General features: G+C 44.4%; 2 protein-coding genes across 2 annotated transcripts; one reads left to right on the top strand and one right to left on the bottom strand.

Annotated features, from left to right (window-relative positions):
• The first annotated feature begins 102 nt into the window (after positions 1–102).
• c5h1orf146 (chromosome 5 C1orf146 homolog) lies at positions 103–6743 on the top strand. The gene is made up of 5 exons (XM_021604429.3): positions 103–317; positions 512–605; positions 1015–1186; positions 1463–1541; positions 6338–6743. Exons 1-5 carry the CDS (start codon positions 249–251, stop codon positions 6449–6451), a joined length of 528 nt encoding a protein of 175 aa, XP_021460104.3. The 5' UTR covers positions 103–248; the 3' UTR covers positions 6452–6743.
• Positions 6739–20855, bottom strand: glmnb (glomulin, FKBP associated protein b). The gene is made up of 18 exons (XM_021604427.3): positions 20619–20855; positions 20310–20438; positions 16710–16820; positions 16477–16585; positions 13446–13698; positions 13174–13276; positions 12799–12977; positions 12638–12691; positions 12509–12539; positions 12319–12408; positions 12174–12215; positions 11992–12065; positions 11654–11738; positions 8994–9103; positions 7501–7564; positions 7254–7389; positions 7015–7103; positions 6739–6921 (listed from the first exon to the last, which is right to left on the bottom strand). The coding sequence occupies exons 1-18, from the start codon at positions 20652–20654 to the stop codon at positions 6820–6822; spliced, it is 1797 nt and encodes a 598-aa protein (XP_021460102.3). The 5' UTR covers positions 20655–20855; the 3' UTR covers positions 6739–6819.
• Between the last annotated feature and the right edge of the window lie 4809 nt (positions 20856–25664).

The raw sequence follows: 25664 nt of genomic DNA on the forward strand, positions 1-25664 counted from the left end.
TATATAGATTTTTATTGTACATGTCGGGTTAAAATGAGGGATGCACTTGGGCGTTTGTTGCTGTACGTGAAATGACGTCACCTTTTTAGGGTCCCGTGACGTCATTGCTCACACCTCCTTCACGTGCCTCGTAGGATTCCAGTCAACTCAGCACCGCTCATTCTGACAAAACAGACTTGTTTTGTTATCCAACTTCGCACCCTATCTTATTTTGGGTGAATACAGTTAGCTACATACCACCACCTATAATGACTACCAACGGTAATGACAGGACAACTCAATGGAAAACAACAATTATAGTCAGCACATCACTTCAGGTAACGTTTAACACGACAAATGGCTAGCCAAAGAAGTTACTAGCGAGCTAGCTTGGGCAGAAATGGACAATTGTATAATTGAGTTCTTCCCAATATTGATATGAAGTCACAATATTGACAATTTGATTATTACAGCTTATTAGATTTCATCAAGACATTACCCATCTAAAACATTACCCTACTAAAACACACAGAATCATGACACATCCAGGATGCTTCTTGCACAGCACCATCGGATCCGATTCTCAGACGCTGTCAAGTCGGGATCCATTGTTTTCCCGCAGTCAGGTAATCATCAATTTGATATTACGTTATTTGATTCATGCTTCAAAGGTACAGTATGTATGCCTATACTAGAGATCAGCAGTTGGTGTCTTTAGGCTATCATATTGCCAATGCCAAGAAGACCATGTCACAGTGCCACCTACCACCTGTTGTAAGGGGGTTCCCGCCATTACACACTGTCCCCTGGGCCTGTCATGACATGAGATACCTTTCAGCTAATGTGGTCTAACTTCAAAAACTGCAGGATTTTGCTCCTATTAAAAGGCTGCAGAAGACTTCTGTCGGTATTACCTATATATTTTGTGATAGCCCATTGACTCCCTCATAATCTAGCAAATAAAGCACATAAGCCTAAGGCCAGTCTGCAAGACCAAAGTTGTGTTATAAATTAATGTATATGTGGGTTGTCCAGGTATTGCGTTCCTCATAATAAACCCACAAGAACTACCAGAGAACCTTGAGGAAGCAGGACTGTTTGACAAGATCAAGATGTTTGTGACGGTTCACCGCAATAGTTTCCTTCTCTTGCAAGCCCCTTTTTATGGGAAGAAGGAACTGGGCATCATGTCTTTGATACAGCACAGGTATAGTTATTTTATTATACTTTATAGCAGACAATTGTATTCCTGTCTGGAATGATTCTAACATGTGCAAGCAAATGTTATGCATTTACAGGCCAATGTGGACTAGTGTAGTTTCACAGTAATGTTCACTCCTCCTCTAAACGATTATCCTACTGTACTGACCCAAATACATTCAAATGACCAGTAGTTTTGAATGATGCAACAATATTTCCGGTCACATGGATATGTTAGTGCTGTGCTTTCATTGTAACTGAGGGATCCTGTGGTCTATTGCAGATTCCTTGGCAGCAATCTCAGAGTTCTACCTGTACGTAACAACACAGAGATAGTCAAGGGGATGCTGACTATAGCCAAAGTAAGGATGAAAGAAGACACCCCTAAGTCCTCACACATTATATTGACATGGATATTAAGTAATAATAATACTGAAAAACGAAAATTAAGATACTTGGCATAGGTTGATAAAAAATCGAATCAAAATCAAATGTTATTTGTCACATGCGCCGAATACAACAGGTAATACCGTGAAATGCTTACTTACAGGCCCTTAACCAACAATGCAGTTCAAGAAATTAAAAATATTTACAAAATAAACAAAAGTAAAAAAAAAAAAAAAGTAGCACAATAAAATAACTATCAAGGCTATATACAGGGGAAACCGGTACCGAGTCAATGTGTTATGGTGAGTGAATGAGGACCCAAAAGCGAACTAACTTAAACAGAGCTTCTTTAATAACCAAACATAGGTAGGCTCAGATAGACCGGCAGATTCCGACAGGACAGGACAAGGTTACAGCAAACATGACGATAGTCTGGCTCAGGCATGAAACACAAACAAGAATCCGACAAGGACAGGAACAGAAACAGAGAGAGATATAGGGACCTAATCAGAGGGAAAAAGGGAACAGGTGGGAAACGGGGTGAATGGGTAGTTAGAGGAGACAAGGAACAGCTGGGAGAAAGCGGGGGAGAAAAGGTAACCTAACAACGACCAGCAGAGGGAGACAGGGTGAAGGGAAAGGACAGAGACAAGACACAACATGACAGTACCCCCCCACTCACCGAGCGCCTCCTGGCGCACTCGAGGAGGAAACCTGGCGGCAACGGAGGAAATCCTCGATCAGCGCACGGTCCAGCACGTCCCGAGAGGGAACCCAACTCCTCTCCTCAGGACCGTACCCCTCCCAATCGACAAGGTACTGGTGACCACGGCCCCGAGGACGCATGTCCAAAATCCTGCGGACCCTGTAGATGGGTGCGCCCTCGACAAGGATGGGGGGGGGGGGGGGGAAGACGAGCGGGGGCGCGAAGAACGGGCTTAATACAGGAGACATGGAAGACCGGGTGGACGCGACGAAGGTATCGCGGAAGAAGAAGTCGAACTGCGACAGGATTAATGACCCGAGAAATACGGAACGGACCAATGAACCGCGGGGTCAACTTGCGAGAAGCCGTCTTAAGGGGAAGGTTCTGAGTGGAGAGCCAAACTCTCTGACCGCGACAATATCTAGGACTCTTAGTTCTACGCTTATTAGCAGCCCTCACAGTCTGCGCCCTATAACGGCAAAGTGCAGACCTGACCCTCTTCCAGGTGCGCTCGCAACGTTGGACAAAAGCCTGAGCGGAGGGGACGCTGGACTCGGCGAACTGAGATGAGAACAGCGGAGGCTGGTACCCGAGGCTACTCTGAAAAGGAGATAGCCCGGTCGCAGACGAAGGAAGCGAGTTGTGGGCGTATTCTGCCCAGGGGAGCTGTTCTGACCAAGACGCAGGGTTGCGAAAAGAAAGACTGCGTAAGATGCGACCAATAGTCTGATTGGCCCGTTCTGCTTGACCGTTAGACTGGGGGTGAAAGCCGGAAGAGAGACTGACGGAAGCCCCAATCAAACGGCAAAACTCCCTCCAAAATTGAGACGTGAATTGCGGACCTCTGTCCGAAACGACGTCTGACGGAAGGCCATGAATTCTGAAAACGTTCTCGATGATGATTTGTGCCGTCTCTTTAGCAGAAGGAAGCTTAGCAAGGGGAATGAAATGAGCCGCCTTAGAGAACCTATCGACAACCGTAAGAATAACAGTCTTCCCCGCTGACGAAGGCAGTCCGGTGACAAAATCTAAGGCGATGTGAGACCACGGTCGAGAGGGAATAGGAAGCGGCCTGAGACGGCCGGCAGGAGGAGAGTTACCGGACTTAGTCTGCGCGCAGACCGAACAAGCAGCCACGAAACGACGCGTGTCATGCTCCCGGGTGGGCCACCAAAAACGCTGGCGAATGGAAGCAAGCGTACCCCGAACGCCAGGGTGGCCGGCTAACTTGGCAGAGTGAGCCCACTGAAGAACGGCCAGACGAGTAGGAACGGGAACGAAAAGAAGGTTCCTAGGACAAGCGCGCGGCGACGGAGTGTGAGTGAGCGCTTGTTTTACCTGCCTCTCAATTCCCCAGACAGTCAACCCGACAACACGCCCCTCAGGGAGAATCCCCTCGGGGTCAGTGGAGGCTACTGAAGAACTGAAGAGACGAGACAAAGCATCAGGCTTGGTGTTCTTAGAGCCCGGACGATAAGAAATCACGAACTCGAAACGAGCGAAAAACAGCGCCCAACGCGCCTGACGCGCATTAAGTCGTTTGGCAGAACGGATGTACTCAAGGTTCCTATGGTCAGTCCAAACGACAAAAGGAACGGTCGCCCCCTCCAACCACTGTCGCCATTCGCCTAGGGCTAACCGGATGGCGAGCAGTTCGCGGTTACCCACATCATAGTTACGTTCCGACGGCGACAGGCGATGAGAAAAATACGCGCATGGGTGGACCTTGTCGTCAGAGAGGGAGCGCTGAGAAAGAATGGCTCCCACGCCCACCTCTGACGCGTCAACCTCGACAACGAACTGTCTAGAGACGTCAGGTGTAACAAGGATAGGAGCGGATGTAAAACGATTCTTGAGGAGATCAAAAGCTCCCTGGGCGGAAACGGACCACTTAAAGCACGTCTTGACAGAAGTAAGGGCTGTGAGAGGAGCTGCCACCTGACCGAAATTACGGATGAAACGACGATAGAAGTTCGCGAAGCCGAGAAAGCGCTGCAGCTCGACGCGTGACTTAGGGACGGGCCAATCAATGACAGCTTGGACCTTAGCGGGATCCATCTTAATGCCTTCAGCGGAAATAACAGAACCGAGAAATGTGACGGAGGAGGCATGAAAAGTGCACTTCTCAGCCTTCACAAAAAGACAATTCTCTAAAAGGCGCTGGAGGACACGTCGAACGTGCTGAACATGAATCTGGAGTGACGGTGAAAAAATCAGGATATCGTCAAGGTAGACGAAAACAAAGATGTTCAGCATGTCTCTCAGGACATCATTGACTAATGCCTGAAAGACAGCTGGAGCGTTAGCGAGGCCGAAAGGAAGAACCCGGTATTCAAAGTGCCCTAACGGAGTGTTAAACGCCGTCTTCCACTCGTCCCCCTCCCTGATGCGCACGAGATGGTAAGCGTTACGAAGGTCCAACTTAGTGAAAAACCTGGCTCCCTGCAGGATCTCGAAGGAGAGACAGGAGTAGTAGCGCTCACCAGTAGCCCTCCGCTTACTGACGAGCTCTGGCCTTTTACTGGACATGAAGTGACAAAATGACCAGCGGAACCGCAATAGAGACAGAGGCGGTTGGTGATTCTCCGTTCCCTCTCCTTAGTCGAGATGCGGATACCTCCCAGCTGCATGGGCTCAGCACCCGAGCCGGCAGAGGAAGATGGTAGTGATGCGGAGAGGGGGGCGACGGAGAGCGCGAGCTCCTTTCCACGAGCTCGGTGACGAAGATCAACCCATCGCTCAATGCGAATAGCGAGTTCAATCAAGGAATCCACGCTGGAAGGAACCTCCCGGGAGAGAATCTCATCCTTTACCTCTGCGCGGAGACCCTCCAGAAGACGAGCGAGCAAGGCCGGCTCGTTCCAGCCACTGGAGACAGCAAGAGTGCGAAACTCAATAGAGTAGTCTGTTATGGATCGATTGCCTTGACATAGGGAAGACAGGGCCCTGGAAGCCTCCTCCCCAAAAACAGATCGATCAAAAACCCGTATCATCTCCTCCTTAAAGTCCTGATACTGGTTAGTACACTCAGCCCTTGCCTCCCAGATTGCCGTGCCCCATTCACGAGCCCGTCCAATAAGGAGAGATATGACGTAGGCGACACGAGCAGTGCTCCTGGAGTAAGTGTTGGGCTGGAGAGAAAACACAATATCACACTGGGTGAGGAACGAGCGGCATTCAGTGGGCTCCCCAGAGTAACACGGCGGGTTATTGATTCTGGGCTCCGGAGATTCGAAAGCCCTGGAAGTGGCCGGTGGATCGAGGCGGAGATGGTGAACCTGTTCTGTGAGGTTGGAGACTTGGGTGGCCAGGGTCTCAACGGCATGTCGAGCAGCAGACACTTCCTGCTCGTGTCTGCCTAGCATCGCTCCCTGGATCCCGACGGCTGAGTGGAGAGGATCCGAAGTCGCTGGGTCCATTCTTGGTCGGATTCTTCTGTTATGGTGAGTGAATGAGGACCCAAAAGCGAACTAACTTAAACAGAGCTTCTTTAATAACCAAACATAGGTAGGCTCAGATAGACCGGCAGATTCCGACAGGACAGGACAAGGTTACAGCAAACATGACGATAGTCTGGCTCAGGCATGAAACACAAACAAGAATCCGACAAGGACAGGAACAGAAACAGAGAGAGATATAGGGACCTAATCAGAGGGAAAAAGGGAACAGGTGGGAAACGGGGTGAATGGGTAGTTAGAGGAGACAAGGAACAGCTGGGAGAAAGCGGGGGAGAAAAGGTAACCTAACAACGACCAGCAGAGGGAGACAGGGTGAAGGGAAAGGACAGAGACAAGACACAACATGACACAATGTGCGGGGGTAAAGGTCAGTCAAGGTCATTTGTACATGTAGGTAGGGGTAAAGTGACTATGCATAGATAAGAAATAGTCAATACAAATATGGTTTATAACGATAAAGTTGATACAAAGTTAGGCTACTTTACTTTGCTCAGGGACAATGCACATTAATAAACATTTCTGTCAATGTACAAGGTTTTTGCCAGCCGGCTAAAGTTGAGAGTTCGAGTTTTCCCCCTGTGATAATGAAAGTGATCTCATCTTCCAGGCCACCAGTAAGCCCCATGTTGACAGCGTGCGGGATCGGATGTCTCTGGCCAGGGCCCACATTATAGAGAGCAGCTCTGTCTGGGAGATGCTCAAGGACATTAAGCTGAGGTGAGCAGCTGGTGCAGAGTGGGGATGCCAGGTCCCCTCAAACCTACCTGTTCATGATAGGTTAGTGACTCTAATGATTGATTTATGCTAGGTCTGGCATCAGCTGTGTTTATGGTCACAAGCACAGAATGGCTTTAACCCAACTGGCATGTGTTTAGTGTGCTTGATATACTCAATGCATCCAATCCTGTATCCAGAAGAATACTATTACTGTATAGATTCAATAGAAAGTCAATTGAAAATCCAGCATTGCAAATAAGTGAAATGAGGCTTAAATAAATCAAATAAAAATTGTAGATTGTGTATTTATTATTTATTATTAGCCTGAAACAATCATTTTTAAAAGCATAAGACTCTGAGCCATCTCTGTTGTTAGACAGCAGTCCCCGTTTTCACTTTCTCCTCTGATATCTCCTCAATACGGATCACTAGACTCTCCATCAGGTCAAAGGTCACCAGAGCACACTGCAGTACCTGTGAAGTCAAGATAACTCAGTGCCAATTCAAATGATTAAATTAAATTTGACAAGCAAGCAAAAACAGCAGTGGTAACGTGGCTATAATTACCTGATACTGCATCTCTGGGGTCATATCTGATACCATCTTGTTCTTCACAGTCATAGTCTGAACTAATGCAACTCTAGCCTCTCTGGCTTCTGTTAATGGATGAGAGTCACAATAATACATTGATTTGTGTACACAGTATAACACATGTTGTACAGTCTTCCCAGAATAATACACCGTATGTACGTATAATACATTTTAATAGATGGAGTACTGTAGTGTAGAGAGATCTGCTTTCTTACCCTGTGCTTGAATCTTCTTGTCCTCTCTCATGTTCTTAACCTGCCCTGCATAGTAGGCTCTAGAGAGGGCCAGACACACCCTCAGCATCTTCAGGTAGTCCTCTTTGATCTTGAACAGCTCCGGCCATATACTTGACTGAAAACATCAGCGTTAGACCATCACCGTGCTGTCTTGTCTTAACCACGTCAACTGACTAGTAGCAAGGTTTAATCTTCTGAGTTATATGAATGTGTCAAAAACACTCACTGTCTGCTGCCAGTCCATGTCCCGCATATGCAGGTATCGTAATAGATTGAGAGACTCCATTACCCTAAGGTAGAGATGGACAAAGAATACTATACTGAACAAAAATATAAACGCAACATACAACAATTTCAAAGATTTTACTGCATTACAGTTCATATAAGGAAATCAGTGAATTTAAATAAATTCATTAGGCCTTAATATATGGACTTCACATGACTGGAAAACAGAAATGCATTTGTTGGTCACAGATACCTTCTCGTCACAGATCTCGTCACGGTATCTCTGTGTATTCAAATTACCATCAATAAAATGCAGTTGTGTTCGTGGTCCTTAGTTTATGCCTGCCCATACCATAACCCTTCCGCCACCATGGGGCGCTCTGTTCACAACGATGACATCAGCAAACCGCTCGCCCACACAACGCCATACACATGGTCTGAGGTTGTGAGGCCGTGGTCTGAGGTTGTGAGTTGTTTGAAAGTACTGCCAAATTCTCTAAAACGATGTTGGAGGCAGCTTGTGGTAGATAAATGTACATTAAATTATCTGGCAACAGCTCTGGTGGACATTCCTGCCTGACATTCCTTCCTCCTGCATGCAAATTGCACGCTGCCTCAAAACTTGACACATTTGTGGCATTGTGTTGTGTAAAAAAAACTGCACATTTTAGAGTGGCCTTTTATTGTCCCCAGCACAAGGTGCACCTGTGTAATGATCGTGCTGTTTAATCAGCTTCTTGATATGCCACAACTTTCAGGTGGATGGATTATCTTGGCAAAGGAGAAATGCTTACTAACAGGGATGTAAACAAATCTGTGCACAACATTTTTGATAAATAAGCTTTTCGTGCGTATGGAACATTTCTGGGGTCTTTTATTTCAGCTCATGAAACATGGGACCAACATTAAATAAATAAAAATGTTACGTTTATATTTTTGTTCAGTGTATATTATATTGTCTGTGTTTCAATCGGGCATTACAAGTTGACAACAGTCAGCTGATGTTGACCTATTTACTACAGTCTATGTTTTAAACTGGATGGAGAGTTGATTAATCAATTATGTCTTGTTGGCTAAGAATGCTATCTTCATTGTTAGAAAGAAAGGGATTCTAGGAATGAAACCTGAACTTCATTAGAGAATAGATCGGTTCCGTAGTCCATGTTCCATCTGCCTTATGCTGGGCACCAGATATATGTGGCTAGAATATGCAGCTTTCTACTGCAGTATTAATGACCAGATAAGGGACCAGTCACAGCTTGTAGAGGGGCAAGGCAGGCTCACCAGTCCAGGGTTTGTATTTTAGACTACAGAGAGGTATCAGGATTGCTTAGACAGATCCTATGGGCCAGCTTCCCAGACACAGATTAAGCCTAGTCCTAGAAAAAGTATGCACACTGCTCTCCATTGACAGTGTTTTTTAGTCCAGGACTAGGTTTAATCTGTATCCAGGTAACCGGCCCTAAATTTAGGGAGAGGACAAACGGTACTAACCTGTCCATACTGTTCAGCAGGTCTGTTTCTGGGCCCCGTGGGAAACAGAGAACCAGTCTCAGTAGGGGCAAAAGCTGGATTCCCATAAACCATTCATTCTCATGACCTGGCTAGAGATAACAAGGAGAATAACACAATTATAGGTTGCACTGTATACACCTTTTCTAATGCAATGAAATGGAGCTACTGTCCTGTTTATCAAAATGTCTCCTACTACGGTGCATTCAAAAAGTATTCAGACCCCTTGACTTTTTCCACATTTTATTACATTACAGCCTTATTCTAAAATGGATTTAATTGTTTTTTCCCCCCTCATCAATCTATACACAACACCCCATAATGACAAAGCAAAAAGGTTTTTAGAAATGAAATATTATACTTAGGTTAATATTATATTATTATATTTACCTAAGTATAATATTATATTTACCTAAGTATTCAGACCCTTTACTCAGTACTTTGTTGAAGCACCTTTTCCAGTGATTACAGCCTTGAGTCTTCTTGGGTATGACGCTACAAGCTTGGCACACCTGTATTTGGGGAGTTTCTCCCATTCTTCTCTGCAGATCCTCTCAAACTTTGTAAGGCTGCACAGATATTTTCAGGTCTCCAGAGATGTTTGATCGGGTTTAAGTCCGGGCTCTGGCTGGGCCACTCAAGGACTGTCTTGGCTGTGTGCTTAGGGTCGTTGTCCTGTTGGAAGGTGAACCTTCGCCCCAGTCTGAGGTGCTAAACGCTCTGGAGCAAGTTTTCGTCAAGGATCTCTCTGTACTTTGCTCCATTCATCTTTCCCTCGATCCTGACTAGTCTTCCAGTCCCTGCCGCTGAAAAACATCCCCACAGCATGATGCTGCCACCACCATGCTTCACCGTAGGGATGGTGCTAGGTTTCGCTTGGTTTCATCAGACCAGAGAATCTTGTTTTTCATGGTCTGAGAGTCTTTAGGTGCCTTTTGGCGAACTCCAAGTGGGCTGTCATGTGCCTTTTACTGAAGAGTGGCTCCCGTCTGGCCACTCTACCATAAAGGCCTGATTGGTGGAGTGCTGCAGAGATGGTTGTCCTTCTGGAAGGTTCTCCCATCTCCACAAATGAACTTTGAAGCTCTGTCAGCATGACCATCGGGTTCTTGGTCACCTCCCTGACCAAGGCCCTTCTCCCCCGATTGCTCAGTTTGGCCGTTTAGGAAGAGTCTTGGTGGTTTCAAACTTCTTCCATTTAAGAATGTTGGAGGCCACTGTGTTCTTGGGGACCTTCAATGCTGCAGACATTTTTTTGGTACCCTTCCCCAGATCTGTGCCTGGAACACAATCCTGTCTCAGAGTTATATGGATAATTCCTTCAACCTTATGGCTTGGTTTTTGCTCTGACATGCACTGTCAAATCAAATCCAATTGTAATTAACACATGCGATGAATACAACCTTACAGTGAAATGCTTACTTACAAGCCCTTAACCAACAATGCTTTTAGAAGTTAAGAAAAAAAAGTGTTAAAAAAATTGAAAATAAAAGTAACAAATAATTAAACAGCAGCAGTAAAATAACAAGTGAGGCTATATACAGGGAGTTCCAGTACAGAGTCAATATGCGGGGACACCGGTTAGTTGAGGTAATATAGATAATATGTACATGTAGGTAGAGTTTAAGTGACTATGCATAGACTATAACAGAGAGTAGCAGCAGTGTAAAATAGGGGTCTGGATAGCCCTTTGATTAGCTGTTCAGGAGTATTATGACTTGGGGGTAGAAGCTGTTAAGATGCCTTTTGGACCTTGACTTGGTGCTCCGGGACCACTTGTTGTGCAGTAGCAGAGAGAACAGTCTATGACTAGGTTGGCTGGAGTCTTTGACAATTTTTAGGGCCTTCCTCTGACACCGCCTGATATAGAGGTCCTGGATGGCAGGAAGCTTGGCCCCAGTGATGTACTGAGCCGTACACGCTCTCTGTAGTGCCTTGCGGTCAGAGGCCGAGCAGTTTCCATACCAGGCAGTGATTCAACCAGTGCTCTTGATGGTGCAGCTGTAGAACCTTTTGAGGATCTGAGGACCCATGACAAATCATTTAAGTCTCCTGAGGGGGAATAGGCTTTGTCGTGCCCTCTTCACGACTGTCTTAGTGTGTTTGGACCATGATAGTTTGTTGGTGATGTGGACACCAAGGAACTTGAAGCTCTCAACCTGTTCCACTACAGCCCCGTCGATGAGAATGGGGGCGTGCTCGGGCCTCCTTTTCCTGTAGTCCACAATCATCTCATTTGTCTTGATCATGTTGATGGATTGGGACCTTTTCAACTGTGGGACCTTATAGACAGGTGTGTGCCTTTCCAAATCACATCCAATCAATTGAATATACCACATGTGGACTCCAATCAAGTTGTAGAAACATCTCAAGGATGATCAATGTAAACAGGATGCACCTGAGCTCAATTTAGAGTCTTATAGCAAAGGGTCTGAATACTTATGTAAATAAGGTATTTCTGTTTTTTATTTTTAATAAATTAGCCAAAAAAACTAAACCTGTTTTCGCTTTGTCATTATTGGGTATTGTGTGTAGAGATTGATAAGGAATAGTTCTTAATCAATTTTAGAATAAGGCTGCAACGTAGCATGTGGAAAAATGGAAGGGGTCTGAATACTTTCCGAATGCACTGTATATCTTACCTTCAAGGAGAGCTCAATCTGATTTTTGATGTTCTTTATAATGTAACCCTCTACTCCGGCATGGCAACTGGTTTTTATCATACACCTACGATGAGAAATCAGGATATTCAAGATGTTTCTAATACCATGTGGTCCTGGGGCCCTCCCTGGGTGAACGTTTTGGTTTTTGCCCTAGCACTACACAGCTGATTCAAATAAGCAAAGCTTGATGATGAGTTGATTATTTAAATCAGCTGTGTAGTGCTAGGGCAAAAACTAAACATGCACGGGGGGTACTGCTATAGAGTACTACAGATTCATCCATTGCGGACCACATACAGGCTATACAGTATTCTCACCTGAAGAATTTGTGCTTAGCCTCAGGTCCCAATTTATCTATGAAGAGCTGTAACACTTTAAACCCTTGTTCTCTCTGGTAATGGGAGAAAGGAGTTATTAGGCTAGCAGGTACATAGTAATAATAGTAAACATAGTAATCATTTCAATTGGTTTTATTCATGCAGGGGTTTTATTCAATTACCAAATGCTGAATTGGACACACAGTCAGGATCTGCACCAAGTGCTGCATTTCCACACAACAACAAAAACACAAATCACAAATGATCATCATTACGTCTGTTACATATGCATCTGTTTAGCTGCTTCTGGTATGTAGTCAGACTCACCTGTGGAACACTGTAAAATGACTTTAGGTCCAGCAGTTCAACTGGGAGGCTGTTATCCTCCACTCTCTCCAAGCTTTTTGTATATAATTCCTGAGTGATCGAGCATGGAGAAGAATACTTAGCAATACCTACTACTCAGAGAATTCACTCAATATAGTATTTGGAAGATTTGAAATCAATTTATCCTTACCAGGCCTTTGAGTAGGAACGATTCTTCCTTTCTGTTTTAGGAAAGAAAACATCTTGTTTAGAGGAACACACTATATCTTAAACCAATGTTTTATTATCATGTAAGAACAGTCTAGCTCTGAAAACATACCTACTCAGTAGGAGGTCAATATATTCCATATTACACTGCAGGACAAACACAGGGCTGAGAGATCAACAAAATATTATTAATACTATTATATGTTTCAAACATAGTTATCACCCCATATCTTCAATAACACGGTTATTCAGAACATTTCTACTGTGTTTCACCTGAAAACTGCTGGAAAGCTCTCGATGGTGATGAGCTGGACAAAGAGCAGGTATGCCAGACAGGCCCGTGACTCCTGGGCTTTAGTACTGTCTGTCAGGAGGCCAGACTCCTCCCTCTTCTTCAGAGCCTTGTAGAACAGGAGGCCTGGGAGAGGCTCCTGGATGGCTGGTAGGGTGGCCTAGGATCAAAAACACAATGTAGTCTTGTTTTAGCTAGGTTCTTATTAAAATAGTCTATTTTAAGGTTGATTGCCTTGTTTGATAGTCTCGCTGGACTTGCTGGAAAATGCAGTAGAAAAAGAGCTAACCCTTAGTGTAGTGTGCAGAGCAATTTCAAAAGGCCATCACTCTACCAAGTAGGCCCGGATTACTTACCAGTATGTCTGTAGCAAAGTGCCATAGGGGAGACTGTTTATGGATGTCTATAGCCTGGTCAAGCTGTGCCTGAAGGAGTGGCTCCCTCAAGCTCCCCATGCAACTGTAGAGAGAAGAATAATATGCATTACAGATCAACAAGCCGGTGTCAGTATCTTCTACTCTCCTGATTATAACCTGGCCAATAACTACATCTGATTGATACATTTTGGTGCTCCTTTTAGCAACATTACTATCCAACAAAGCACACAGACAGGCAGACAGACACCTACAACTTGAGAAGCTCAGTCTTTAGCTGATTGTCTGAAGCAGTGCCACCATCCTCGCTGTTGTCCCTCCTCTTCACTTCCTCCACGAATGGCTCCATGAACCTGGCCAGGGCTGAGCAGCAACGACACAGACCATACGCATCCTCCACCTCTTGCTCCTTGGTGTAAGGCACTGGCAGCCTGGACACCTGCTTCTGTAGGGCAGCCAGAGCCAGGCCTACCCAGGGAGCCTTCTCCTCACCCAGACGCAGCAGCACTAGGAGATGGACGGAGACATTCAAGAGTCACCAACATGAATAGCACTAGGAGAGGCAAGAATACAGTATTAAAAAGTAATTGAAGGAATGTATTATGTATAGGTTGTTTTACTGCATTCTGATTTGTTTTGAGGCTTATTTGTTTTAAAATGGCTCACTACTGTCATTCACTCAATTACAAGAAAAATGTGGGTTATCTAAGACTATTTAAGAAATCTTATTCAATCGCTTCAACAGAATCAGGATTAACCTAACAGTAGCATAGAACAAATACTGAAAGAAGCTGCAACGCCAAAGAAGTTGATTGCCAAGTTATATCAAGGGTTGACTGAATTTTTATCTGATGGTTCAGAACCGAAGGCAAAAATGGGAAACAGATCTCAAAGAAGAAATTGATGAGAACTATTGGTCACAGATACAGTTGAAGTCGGACGTTAACATACACTTTAGCCAAATACATTTAAACTCAGTGTTTCACTATTCTTGACATTTAATCCTAGTAAAAATTCCCTGTCTTAGGTCAGTTAGGATCACCACTTTATTTTAAGAATGTGAAATGTCAGAATAATAGTAGAGAGAATGATTTATTTCAGCTTTTATTTCTTTCATCACATTCCCAGTGGTTTAGAAGTTTACATACACTCAATTAGTATTTGGTAGCATTGCCAAACATATCGGGTAGCCTTCCACGAGCTTCCCACAATAAGTTGGGTGAATTTTAGGCCCATTCCTCCTGACAGAGCTGGTGTAACTTGAGTCAGGTTTGTAGGTCTCCTTGCTCGCACACGCTTTTTCAGTTCTGCCCACACATTTTATATTGGATTGAGGTCAGGGCTTTGTGATGGCCATTCCAATACCTTGACTTTGTTGTCCTTAAGCCATTTTGCCACAACTTTGGAAGTATGCTTGGGGTCATTGTCCATTTGGAAGACCCATTTGTGACCAAGCTTTAACTTCCTGACTGATGTCTTGAGATGTTGCTTCAATATATCCAAATAATTTTCCTCCCTCATGATGCCATCTATTTTGTGACATGCACCAGTCCCTCCTACAGCAAAGCACCCCCACAACATAATGCTGCCACCCCCGTGCTTCACGGTTGGGATGGTGTTCTTCGGCTTGCAAGCCTCCCCCGTTTTCCTCCCAACATAACGATAGTCATTATAGCCAAACAGTTCTATTTTTGTTTCATCAGACCAGAGGACATTTCTCCAAAAAGTACGATATTTGTCCCCATGTGCAGTTGCAAACTATAGTCTGGCTTTTTTATGGCGGTTTTGGAGCAGTGGCTTCTTCCTTGCTGAGCGGCCTTTCAGGTAATGTCGATATAGGACTCGTTTTACTGTGGATATAGATACTTTTGTACCTGTTTCCTCCAGCATCTACACAAGGTCCTTTGCTGTTCTGTGGTTGATTTGCAATTTTCACACCAAAGTACGTTAATCTCTAGGAGACAGAACGCTTCTTCTTCCTGAGTGGTATGATGGATGCGTGGTCCTATGGTTTTTATACTTGCGTACTATTTTTTGTACAGATGACCGTGGTACCTACCAGGTGTTTGGAAATTGCTCCCAAGCATGAACCAGACTTGCTGAGGTCTACAATGATTTTTTCTGAAGTCTTGGCTGATTTATTTTGATTTTCCCATGATGTCAAGCAAAGAGGCACTGAGTTTGAAGGTAGGCCTTGAAATACATCCACAGGTACACCTCCAATGGACTTCAATTATGTCAGTTAGCCTATCAGAAACTTCTAAAGCCATGACATATTTTTCTGGAATTTTCCAAGCTGTTTAAAGGCACAATCAACTTAGTGTATGTAAACTTCTGACCCACTGGAATTGTGATACAGTGAATTATAAGTGAAATAACCTGTCTGTAAACAATTGTTGGAAAAATGACTTGTGTCATGCACAAAGTAGATGTCCTAACCGACTTGCCAAAACTATAGTTTGTTAACAAGAAATTTGTGGAGTGGTTGAAAAACTAGTTTTAATGACTCCAACCTAAGTGTATGTGATTTGATTTGATGTAAACTTCCGACTTCAACTGTATGTGAAAATGTTAATATTTGCTCCTACAATCTTAGCCATAAATTATTGCAATTGAAGATAATCCATAGGATTTACTACACTCCTGCTAGAATGCATGTAATGTACCCAGAAATCAGTCATATCGCTGTTGGAGATGCAAAAAAAACGAATAAGATGTCTGTGCCATCATATCATTGTGTCAAGGATTTTACATCCATCCATCTCCATGATTATGTCTGTTGCGGAATGTAAATATTATTGACCAATATCAAAGAAGGTTTTGTAATTTAGGGCTAATTGCTGCAAAAAATATGTGTAGCTATCAATTGGAAAGCATCATACACACGCATCGTCAATAACGAACTGAAGGTTAGATTCCATTAGATTGTGTTTCATGATATTAAGCAAAAGAAAGACAAAAGATAAAATCTGAAAACCTCACATTGGTAATCTTGAGGAGTGTAAGATTTACCAACATACATAATTGTGTTTTAATTTGATGCACTATGTGTATGTGTACTGAAATGGAAGGCTTCTGTGTTTTTGTACGTTTATGGACAGGTCTGGGAATGTTGTGGTGGTTGTGTTGTTTTTGTGTTCTGTTTGCATTTATAAATAAAAAAATATCGGCATTAAAAAAATGAAAGGGAACGTCATCAAGATTAAGTTCCAGTAAGTGTCCAGTAGAGGGAAACAAACAACATCTGCAGGAGATAGCCTTCACAATACCACTGCTAAGTATTACCTGTTTGAAGATGCGGGGCCATAAGTACGATGGTATCAGCGATGAGGTCCGGATGAAGGTCATCCACTTGGCCGAGAAAAATCAGCATGAGTTCCATCGGGCTGCATGTCTGAGAGACAAGATTTCTACATTACTGTTAACTCTGATGCCATGCCATGTGAATCTACCTGCTCTTTAGCCTTTTGCCATTCAATTCTGTCAAGGGTAATTCATAATATATATATATAGTTTACCTCGGCCAGGTGTGTGATAACGGCCTTACAGGTAGAGGAACTCTTCTTCCTCTTCAGTACCTCGGCCACCAGGGACGCAAGGAGGCCACAGCCCATAGACTCCACTATTCCCTGGGTCAGATAAAATAACCAAAAACTTCTGTGTCATGTTGTCTACTTTTTACATTTAGAAAGAAAGCAGCAACTGATGATGAAAAACAGTTGTGCAAGTTTAAGTATACAAATTGTTACTTGCATGTGGGCTATCTTGCAAATGACCACCTTGACTACCCCCTCACGTCGGTCAAAAAAGCTAAGTTGATGTCGTAGCGAGGTTGCTATAGACCCTTTTATGACTCCATGACTTCCTACCGAGGTAGCTATAGACCCTATTATGACTCCATGACGTCCTAGCGAAGTAGCTATAGACCCTGTTATGACTCCATGACATCGTAGCGAGGTAGCTATAGACCCTGTTATGACTCCATGACATCGTAGCGAGGTAGCTATAGACCCTGTTATGACTCCATGACATCGTAGCGAGGTAGCTATAAATCCTGTTATGACTCCATGACATCCTAGCGAAGTAGCTATAAACGCTGTTATGACTCCATGACATCCTAGCGAGGTAGCAATAGACCCTGTTATGACTCCATGTGTTCCTAGCGAGGTAGTTCTAGACCCTGTTATGAATCCATGACATCCTAGTGAGGTAGCTATAGACCCTGTTATGACTCCATGATTTCCTAGCGAGTTATCTATAGACCCTGTTGTAACTCCATGACATCCTAGCGATGTAGCTATAGACCCTTGTCTGACTCCATGATGTCCTAGCGAGTTACCTATAGGCTCTTGTATGACTCCAGGACATCCTAGCGAGGTAGCTTTCGACCCTTGTATGACTCCATGATGTCCTAGCACTGTAGCTATGGACCCTGTTATGACTCCATGACATCCTAGCGATGTAGCTATAGACCCTTGTCTGACTCCATGATGTCCTAGCGAGTTACCTATAGGCCCTTGTATGACTCCAGGACATCCTAGCGAGGTAGCTTTCGACCCTTGTATGACTCCATGATGTCCTAGCACTGTAGCTATGGACCCTGTTATGACTCCATGACATCCTAGCGAGGTAGTTATAGACCCTGTTATGACTCCATGACGTCCTAGCGAGGTAGCTAGGGACCCTGTTATGACTCCATGACGTCCTAGCGAGGTAGCTAAAGACCCTGTTGTGGCTCCATGATATCCAAGCGAGGTAGCTATAAACACTTGTATGACTCCATGACCTCCTAGCGAGGTAGCTATAGACCCTTGTATGAATCCATGACGTCCTAGTGAGGTAGCTAAAGACCCTGTTATGACTCCATGATATCCTAGCGAGGTAGCTATAGACCCTGTTATGACTCCATGATGTCCTAGCGAGCTAGCTATAGACCCTGTTATGACTCCATGATGTCCTAGTTGTAGTATGATTTTAGGGACATCCTACTACACTAGTGAGCTAGCTATAGACCCTTTTATGACTCAATGAAGTCCTAGCGAGTTACTTATAGGCCCTTGTATGACTCCAGGACATCCTAGAGAGGTAGCTATAGACCCTGTTATGACTCCATGATGTCCTAGAGAGGTAGCTATGGACCCTGTTATGACTCCATGACATCCTAGCGAGGTAGCAATAGACCCTGTTATGACTCCATGTGTTCCTAGCGAGGTAGTTCTAGACCCTGTTATGAATCCATGACATCCTAGTGAGGTAGCTATAGACCCTGTTATGACTCCATGATTTCCTAGCGAGTTATCTATAGACCCTGTTGTAACTCCATGACATCCTAGCGATGTAGCTATAGACCCTTGTCTGACTCCATGATGTCCTAGCGAGTTACCTATAGGCTCTTGTATGACTCCAGGACATCCTAGCGAGGTAGCTTTCGACCCTTGTATGACTCCATGATGTCCTAGCACTGTAGCTATGGACCCTGTTATGACTCCATGACATCCTAGCGAGGTAGTTATAGACCCTGTTATGACTCCATGACGTCCTAGCGAGGTAGCTAGGGACCCTGTTATGACTCCATGACGTCCTAGCGAGGTAGCTAAAGACCCTGTTGTGGCTCCATGATATCCCAGCGAGGTAGCTATAAACACTTGTATGACTCCATGACCTCCTAGCGAGGTAGCTATAGACCCTTGTATGAATCCATGACGTCCTAGTGAGGTAGCTAAAGACCCTGTTATGACTCCATGATATCCTAGCGAGGTAGCTATAGACCCTGTTATGACTCCATGACATCCTAGCGGGGTAGCTAAAGACCCTGTTATGACTCCATGATATCCTAGCGAGGTAGCTATAAACCCTGTTCTGACTCCATGACATCCTAGCGGGGTAGCTATAGACCCTTGTATGACTTCATGATGTCCTAGCGAGGTAGCTATAGACCCTGTTATGACTCCATGATGTCCTAGCGAGGTAGCTATAGACCCTGTAATGACTCCATGATGTCCTAGCGAGCTAGCTATAGACCCTGTTATGACTCCATGATGTCCTAGTTGTAGTATGATTTTAGGGACATCCTACTACACTAGTGAGCTAGCTATAGACCCTTTTATGACTCAATGAAGTCCTAGCGAGTTACTTATAGGCCCTTGTATGACTCCAGGACATCCTAGAGAGGTAGCTATAGACCCTGTTATGACTCCATGATGTCCTAGAGAGGTAGCTATGGACCCTGTTATGACTCCATCAAAATTAACTCCATTTCCATTCCATGTTCTCTTTTTAAAGTGAATATCCCTTCACTACAGTTAGATAATACTCTTTGTCCAAGTTGAGGGTTTTCTCACAGATTTCTCATTTGTGAGTCAATTCAATATCTTCAACCCAATACCTCCTGAGGCTCCTTTAGCTCCTTAAAGACTTTGAAAAACCACCCTGACACATGCTCCTGTAAGTGTATGGTTTAGAGCAAAAGAAGGCGTGGGGAGGAGGGACAACCAAGGGCACTTAGAGAATAGCCTTTCCAAACAGGGTCACCATCACTGGAGCGAGAAATCTGACTGGATATCGGCCTGTTCAGTCCTCACACCTTCAGGTCAACAGCCCAACAACAAGCTCTGGGTAGTGGCAGAGAGGCGATCGTTATTTTATGTATACATCGCAAATGGCACCCTATTCTCTACATAGTGCACTACTTGGGATGCACACTATAGCCCTATGGGCCCTGGTCAAAAATAGTGCATTATGTAGGGAATAGGGTGCCATTTGGGATGCACCCTATATGTCTATGGTGGCAATGTAGCAAAGTGGCCTGTACTGTTAGCTGTAGACTTGCGGATGTTGTCACAGAGGAGACTGGAGTGTGCGTGTGTCTGTCATCACCATTATCGGCCTCTGGGACTGGAATCTACTACACTACACTGTCAATGTGTAAAAATGTGTCAAACGCAAGGTATATTTTACAACAATTTTCACAAATAGAACAGTGTAAAGCACCCAATGTCCTCCCGGGTTCACTCTGTAACAGTAAGGTGTGATTCTTCTTAGGATATCTTTGAATTGAATTACTCAGTGGAGCATAAGAGGGGTTTTCATTGGAGGGCATGCGAATGTGATGCATTTACCTGGTTCTTCTCATCCTGAATGAAGTCTAGCAGTTGTGTCGTGTCACCCTGATTAATATACGCCAATCCAGCATTCTGGAACAGTTCATGGTCCTCTGGCCTTAAACCATCTTCCACCACGGCTTTTCGCTGTAGAGATACAAGATGCTAACTGACACCACTCACAGAGACAGCTAGTTCAAAGTAATAATTCTGACAATATTATGCATCTGATTAGTCATATTATTGTTAAAAATGTCATATCAATGATATTATTATAAGCTAGTTCTTATCATTCTTATATGAGCCACTGTTAGCATGTTAGCTTACCCATCTCTGGATGACATCCTGCAGCTGATCAGCCATCCTCAGCGTTTGTCTTGAATAACAATCGTGGAGGGGTCCAAAAAATAAGAGTGTGAATATTCAGAATATAGATGAAATAATGATAATATCCAAATTTCTGCCAAAAAGAGGACACCAGATAGTTACTGTTGCGGTTTGAAATGACTTGTGGTAAAGGTGGACTGTCCAGAGACCTCAATCAGTAAACCTCTTATCAAGCCCTATGTGCCTGAGCTATAATCGGATTAAAGCAGTGCAACATAGTCACGGCAGACAACAGAACTGTCTGGAAGGCTCTAGCTGAGTCCAGGGAGACTCAATCAACCTTAAACCACTAGAACTAACTGCATGCTGGTGACCTGGGTTTGTTTTGTTTTGTTTTAATTAACCACAAATGTAGGCTCCTGTAGGGAAGTGAAGTTCATATCTTGTACATCAAATGCATAACAAACTCTGTTACTTTAAGAACCAGTACTGAGCACTGGCCTAAGCTGTATCAGTTTTCTGCCCCAGACAGACAGACGGACAGGACAGGACAGGACACACACATGGCTGTAGCTAGTTGAGATAAATAGATAGGGTTAGCCAGGAGCATGTTTGAACGGTAGGATTTAGCCAGTGGCTGCTGGTTAGGATAGGTTTGCTCTCTGTATTGGGCAGTGATGAAAGCAAAGCCCTGAACAAAAGCCACAAAGCAAATACACCCAGAGACAGTGTGCTGTGTTGACTCTGATTTAGTCATCTTTAATTGGAGACTGATGATTGTTGTGACGGTTACATGTACTGTATGTCAAAGCTGCGGGGCCTCCCGGGTGGCGCAGTGGTTAAGGGCGCTGTACTGCAGCGCCAGCTGTGCCATCAGAGTCCCTGGGTTCGCGCCCAGGCTCTGTCGTAACCGGCCGCGACCGGGAGGTCCGTTGGGCGACGCACAATTGGCCTAGCGTCGCCCGGGTTAGGGAGGGCTTGGTCGGTAGGGAGGAGGAAACACTGTGTCTCATCGCGCACCAGCGACTCCTGTGGCGGGCTGGGCGCAGTGTGCGGCTAACCAAGGTGGCCAGGTGCACGGTGTTTCCTCCGGCGCATTGGTGCGGCTGGCTTCACGGGTTGGATGCGTGCTGTGTTAAGAAGCAGTGCGGCTTGGTTGGGTTGTGTATCGGAGGACGCATGACTTTCAACCTTCGTCTCTTCCGAGCCCGTACGGGAGTTGTAGCGATGAGACAAGATAGTAGCTACTACAACAATTGGATACCACGAAATTGGGGAGAAAAAGGGGCAAAAATTCAAAAAAAATAAAAAAAATAAAAAGCTGCTTACAACAATATACAGTTTCAAGAAAAATTATGTGAACCCTTTGGAATTACCTAGATTTCTACATAAATTTGTCATGAAATTTACAACAATAGACCAACACAGTCTACTTAAACTAAAAACACACAAACTATTATATGTTTTCATGTATTTATTGAACACACCTTGTAAACATTCACAGCACAGGGTGGGAAAATGTGAACCCTTTTATTTAACAACTGGTAGACCCTCCTTTGGCAGCAATAACCTCAACCAAACATTTTCTGTAGTTTCGGATCAGACCTGCACAACGGCCAGGAGGAATTTTGGACCATTCCTCTTTACAAAACTGTTTCAGTTCAGCAATATTCTTGGGATGTCAGGTGTGAACTGCTCTCTTGAGGTCATGCCACAGCATCTCAATCGGGTTGAGGTCAGTACTCTGACTGGACCACTCCAGAAGGCGTATTTTCTTCATTTGATTCATTGGTTCGTTGTCTTGTTGCATCACCCAACTTCTGTTGCGCTTCGATGATAGCAAGCTGTCCAGGTCCTGAGGCGGCAAAGCAGCCCCAAACCATGAGGCTCCCTCCACCATAATTTACAGTTGGGATGAGGTTTTGTTGTTTGTCTGCTGGGTCTTTTTTTCTCCACACATAGTGTTGTGTGTTCCTTCCAAACAACTGAACTTTAGTTTAATCTGTCCACAGAGTATTTTGCCAGTAGTGCTGTGGAACATCCAGGTGCTCTTTTGCAAACGTCAGACGTGCAGCAATGTTTTTTTTGGACAGCAGTGGCTTCTTCCATTGTGTCCTCCCATGAACACCCTTCTTGTTTAGTGATTTACATATCGTAGACTCGTCTACAGAGATGTTAGCATGTTCAGAGATTTCTATAAGTCTTTAGTTGACAATGTAGGATTCTTCATAACTGCATTGAGCATTCTGCACTGTGCTCTTGCAATCTTCTTTGCAGGGCGGCCACTCCTAGGGAGAGTAGCAACAGTGCTGAACTTTCTCCATTTATAGACAGTTTGTCTTAGTGTGGACTGATGAACATCATGGCTTTTATAGATACTGCTGTAACCCTTTACAGTTTTATGCAAGTCAACAATTCTTAATCTTAGGTCTTCTGAGATCTCTTTTGTTCGAGGCATGATTCACATCAGGCAATGCTTCTTGTGAAGAGCAAATTCACATTTTGTGAGTGTTTTTTATGTGGCAGGGCAGCTCTAACCAACATCTCAATCTTGTCAAATCAAATCAAATTTATTTATATAGCCCTTCGTACATCAGCTGATATCTCAATGTGCTGTACAGAAACCCAGCCTAAAACCCCAAACAGCAAGCAATGCAGGTGTAGAAGCACGGTGGCTAGGAAAAACTCCCTAGAAAGGCCAAAACCTAGGAAGAAACCTAGAGAGGAACCAGGCTATGTGGGGTGGCCAGTCCTCTTCTGGCTGTGCCGGGTGGAGATTATAACAGAACATGGCCAAGATGTTCATAAATGACCAGCATGGTCGAATAATAATAAGGCAGAACAGTTGAAACTGGAGCAGCAGCACGGTCAGGTGGACTGGGGACAGCAAGGAGTCATCATGACAGGTAGTCGTGGGGCATGGTCCTAGGGCTCAGGTCCTCCGAGAGAGAGCAAGAAAGAGAGAAGGAGAGAATTAGAGAACGCACACTTAGATTCACACAGGACACCGAATAGGACAGGAGAAGTACTCCAGATATAACAAACTGACCCTAGCCCCCCGACACATAAACTACTGCAGCATAAATACTGGAGGCTGAGACAGGAGGGGTCAGGAGACACTGTGGCCCCATCCGAGAACACCCCCGGACAGGGCCAAACAGGAAGGATATAACCCCACCCACTTTGCCAAAGCACAGCCCCCACACCACTAGAGGGATATCTTCAACCACCAACTTACCATCCTGAGACAAGGCTGAGTATAGCCAACAAAGACCTCCGCCACGGCACAACCCAAGGGGGGGGCGCCAACCCAGACAGGATGACCATCAGTGAATCAACCCACTCAGGTGACGCACCCCCTCCAGGGACGGCATGAGAGAGCCCCAGTAAGCCAGTGACTCAGCCCCTGTAATAGGGTTAGAGGCAGAGAATCCCAGTGGAAAGAGGGGAACCGGCCAGGCAGAGACAGCAAGGGCGGTTCGTTGCTCCAGAGCCTTTCCGTTCACCTTCCCACTCCTGGGCCAGACTACACTCAATCATATGACCCACTGAAGAGATGAGTCTTCAGTAGAGACTTAAAGGTTGAGACCGAGTTTGCGTCTCTGACATGGGTAGGCAGACCGTTCCATAAAAATGGAGTTCTATAGGAGAAAGCCCTGCCTCCAGCTGTTTGCTTAGAAATTCTAGGGACAATTAGGAGGCCTGCGTCTTGTGACCGTAGCGTACGTGTAGGTATGTACGGCAGGACCAAATCAGAGAGATAGGTAGGAGCAAGCCCATGTAATGCTTTGTAGGTTAGCAGTAAAACCTTGAAATCAGCCCTTGCTTTGACAGGAAGCCAGTGTAGAGAGGCTAGCACTGGAGTAATATGATCACATTTTTTGGTTCTAGTCAGGATTCTAGCAGCCGTATTTAGCACTAACTGAAGTTTATTTAGTGCTTTATCCGGGTAGCCGGAAAGTAGAGCATTGCAGTAGTCTAACCTAGAAGTGACAAAAGCATGGATAATTTTTTCTGCATCATTTTTGGACAGAAAGTTTCTGATTTTTGCAATGTTATGTAGATGGAAAAAGCTGTCCTTGAAATGGTCTTGATATGTTCTTCAAAAGAGAGATCAGGGTCCAGAGTAACGCCGAGGTCCTTCGCAGTTTTATTTGAGACGACTGTACAACCATTAAGATTAATTGTCATATTCTTGTCTCATTGATTGTTCTCCAGGTTAGCTTTTGGAGAAGTCATTAGCCTAGGTGTTCACATACTTTTTCCAACCTATACTGTGAATGTTTAAATTATGTATTCAATATAGACAAGAAAAATACAATCATTTGTGTGTTATTTGTTTAAGCAAACTGTGTTTGTCCATCGTTGTGATCAAATTTTACGACCAATTTATGCAGAAATCCAGGTAATTCCATACTTTTTCTTGCAACTGTATGAAAAATCTCTGTAGGTCTAAGAAATATCTGGAAAGGAGAGGGGAAAGAGGGAATTTGAAAATAATCAGTTGTAGAGGATAACTTTATAAAAGAAAGTAGAACTTATTTTTCAAGCACTCTACTCACTCGATATCAAAGACAACCACAATGATACATTGGGTCCTTCGTTTTTACTATACATTGAGATGATGCAGACTGAGACAGCAAAATACTTAGAAATGCAACAATTTCAAAGATTTTACTGAATTACAGGAAATCAGTCAATTGAAATAAATGAATTAGGCCCTGATCTATGGATTTCACATGACTGGGAATACAGATATTCATCTGTTGATCACAGATACCTTTAAAAAGAAAAAGTAGGGGTGACGATCAGAAAACCAGTCAGTATCTGGTGTGACCACCATTTGCCTCATGCAGCGCAACACATCTCCTTCACATAGAGTTGATTAGATAGTTCGTTGTTGCTTCTGGAATATTGTCCCACTCCTCTTCAATGACTGTGCGAAGTTGCTGGATATTGGCGGGAACTGGAATAGGCTGTCGTACCCGTCGATCCAGAGAATCCCAAACATGCTCAATGGGTAACATGTCTGGTTAGTATGCAGGC

Source organism: Oncorhynchus mykiss, chromosome 5, assembly GCF_057628025.1.
Source record: "Oncorhynchus mykiss isolate SJ-2025 chromosome 5, ASM5762802v1, whole genome shotgun sequence".
NCBI classification, from domain to species: Eukaryota; Metazoa; Chordata; class Actinopteri; order Salmoniformes; family Salmonidae; genus Oncorhynchus; species Oncorhynchus mykiss.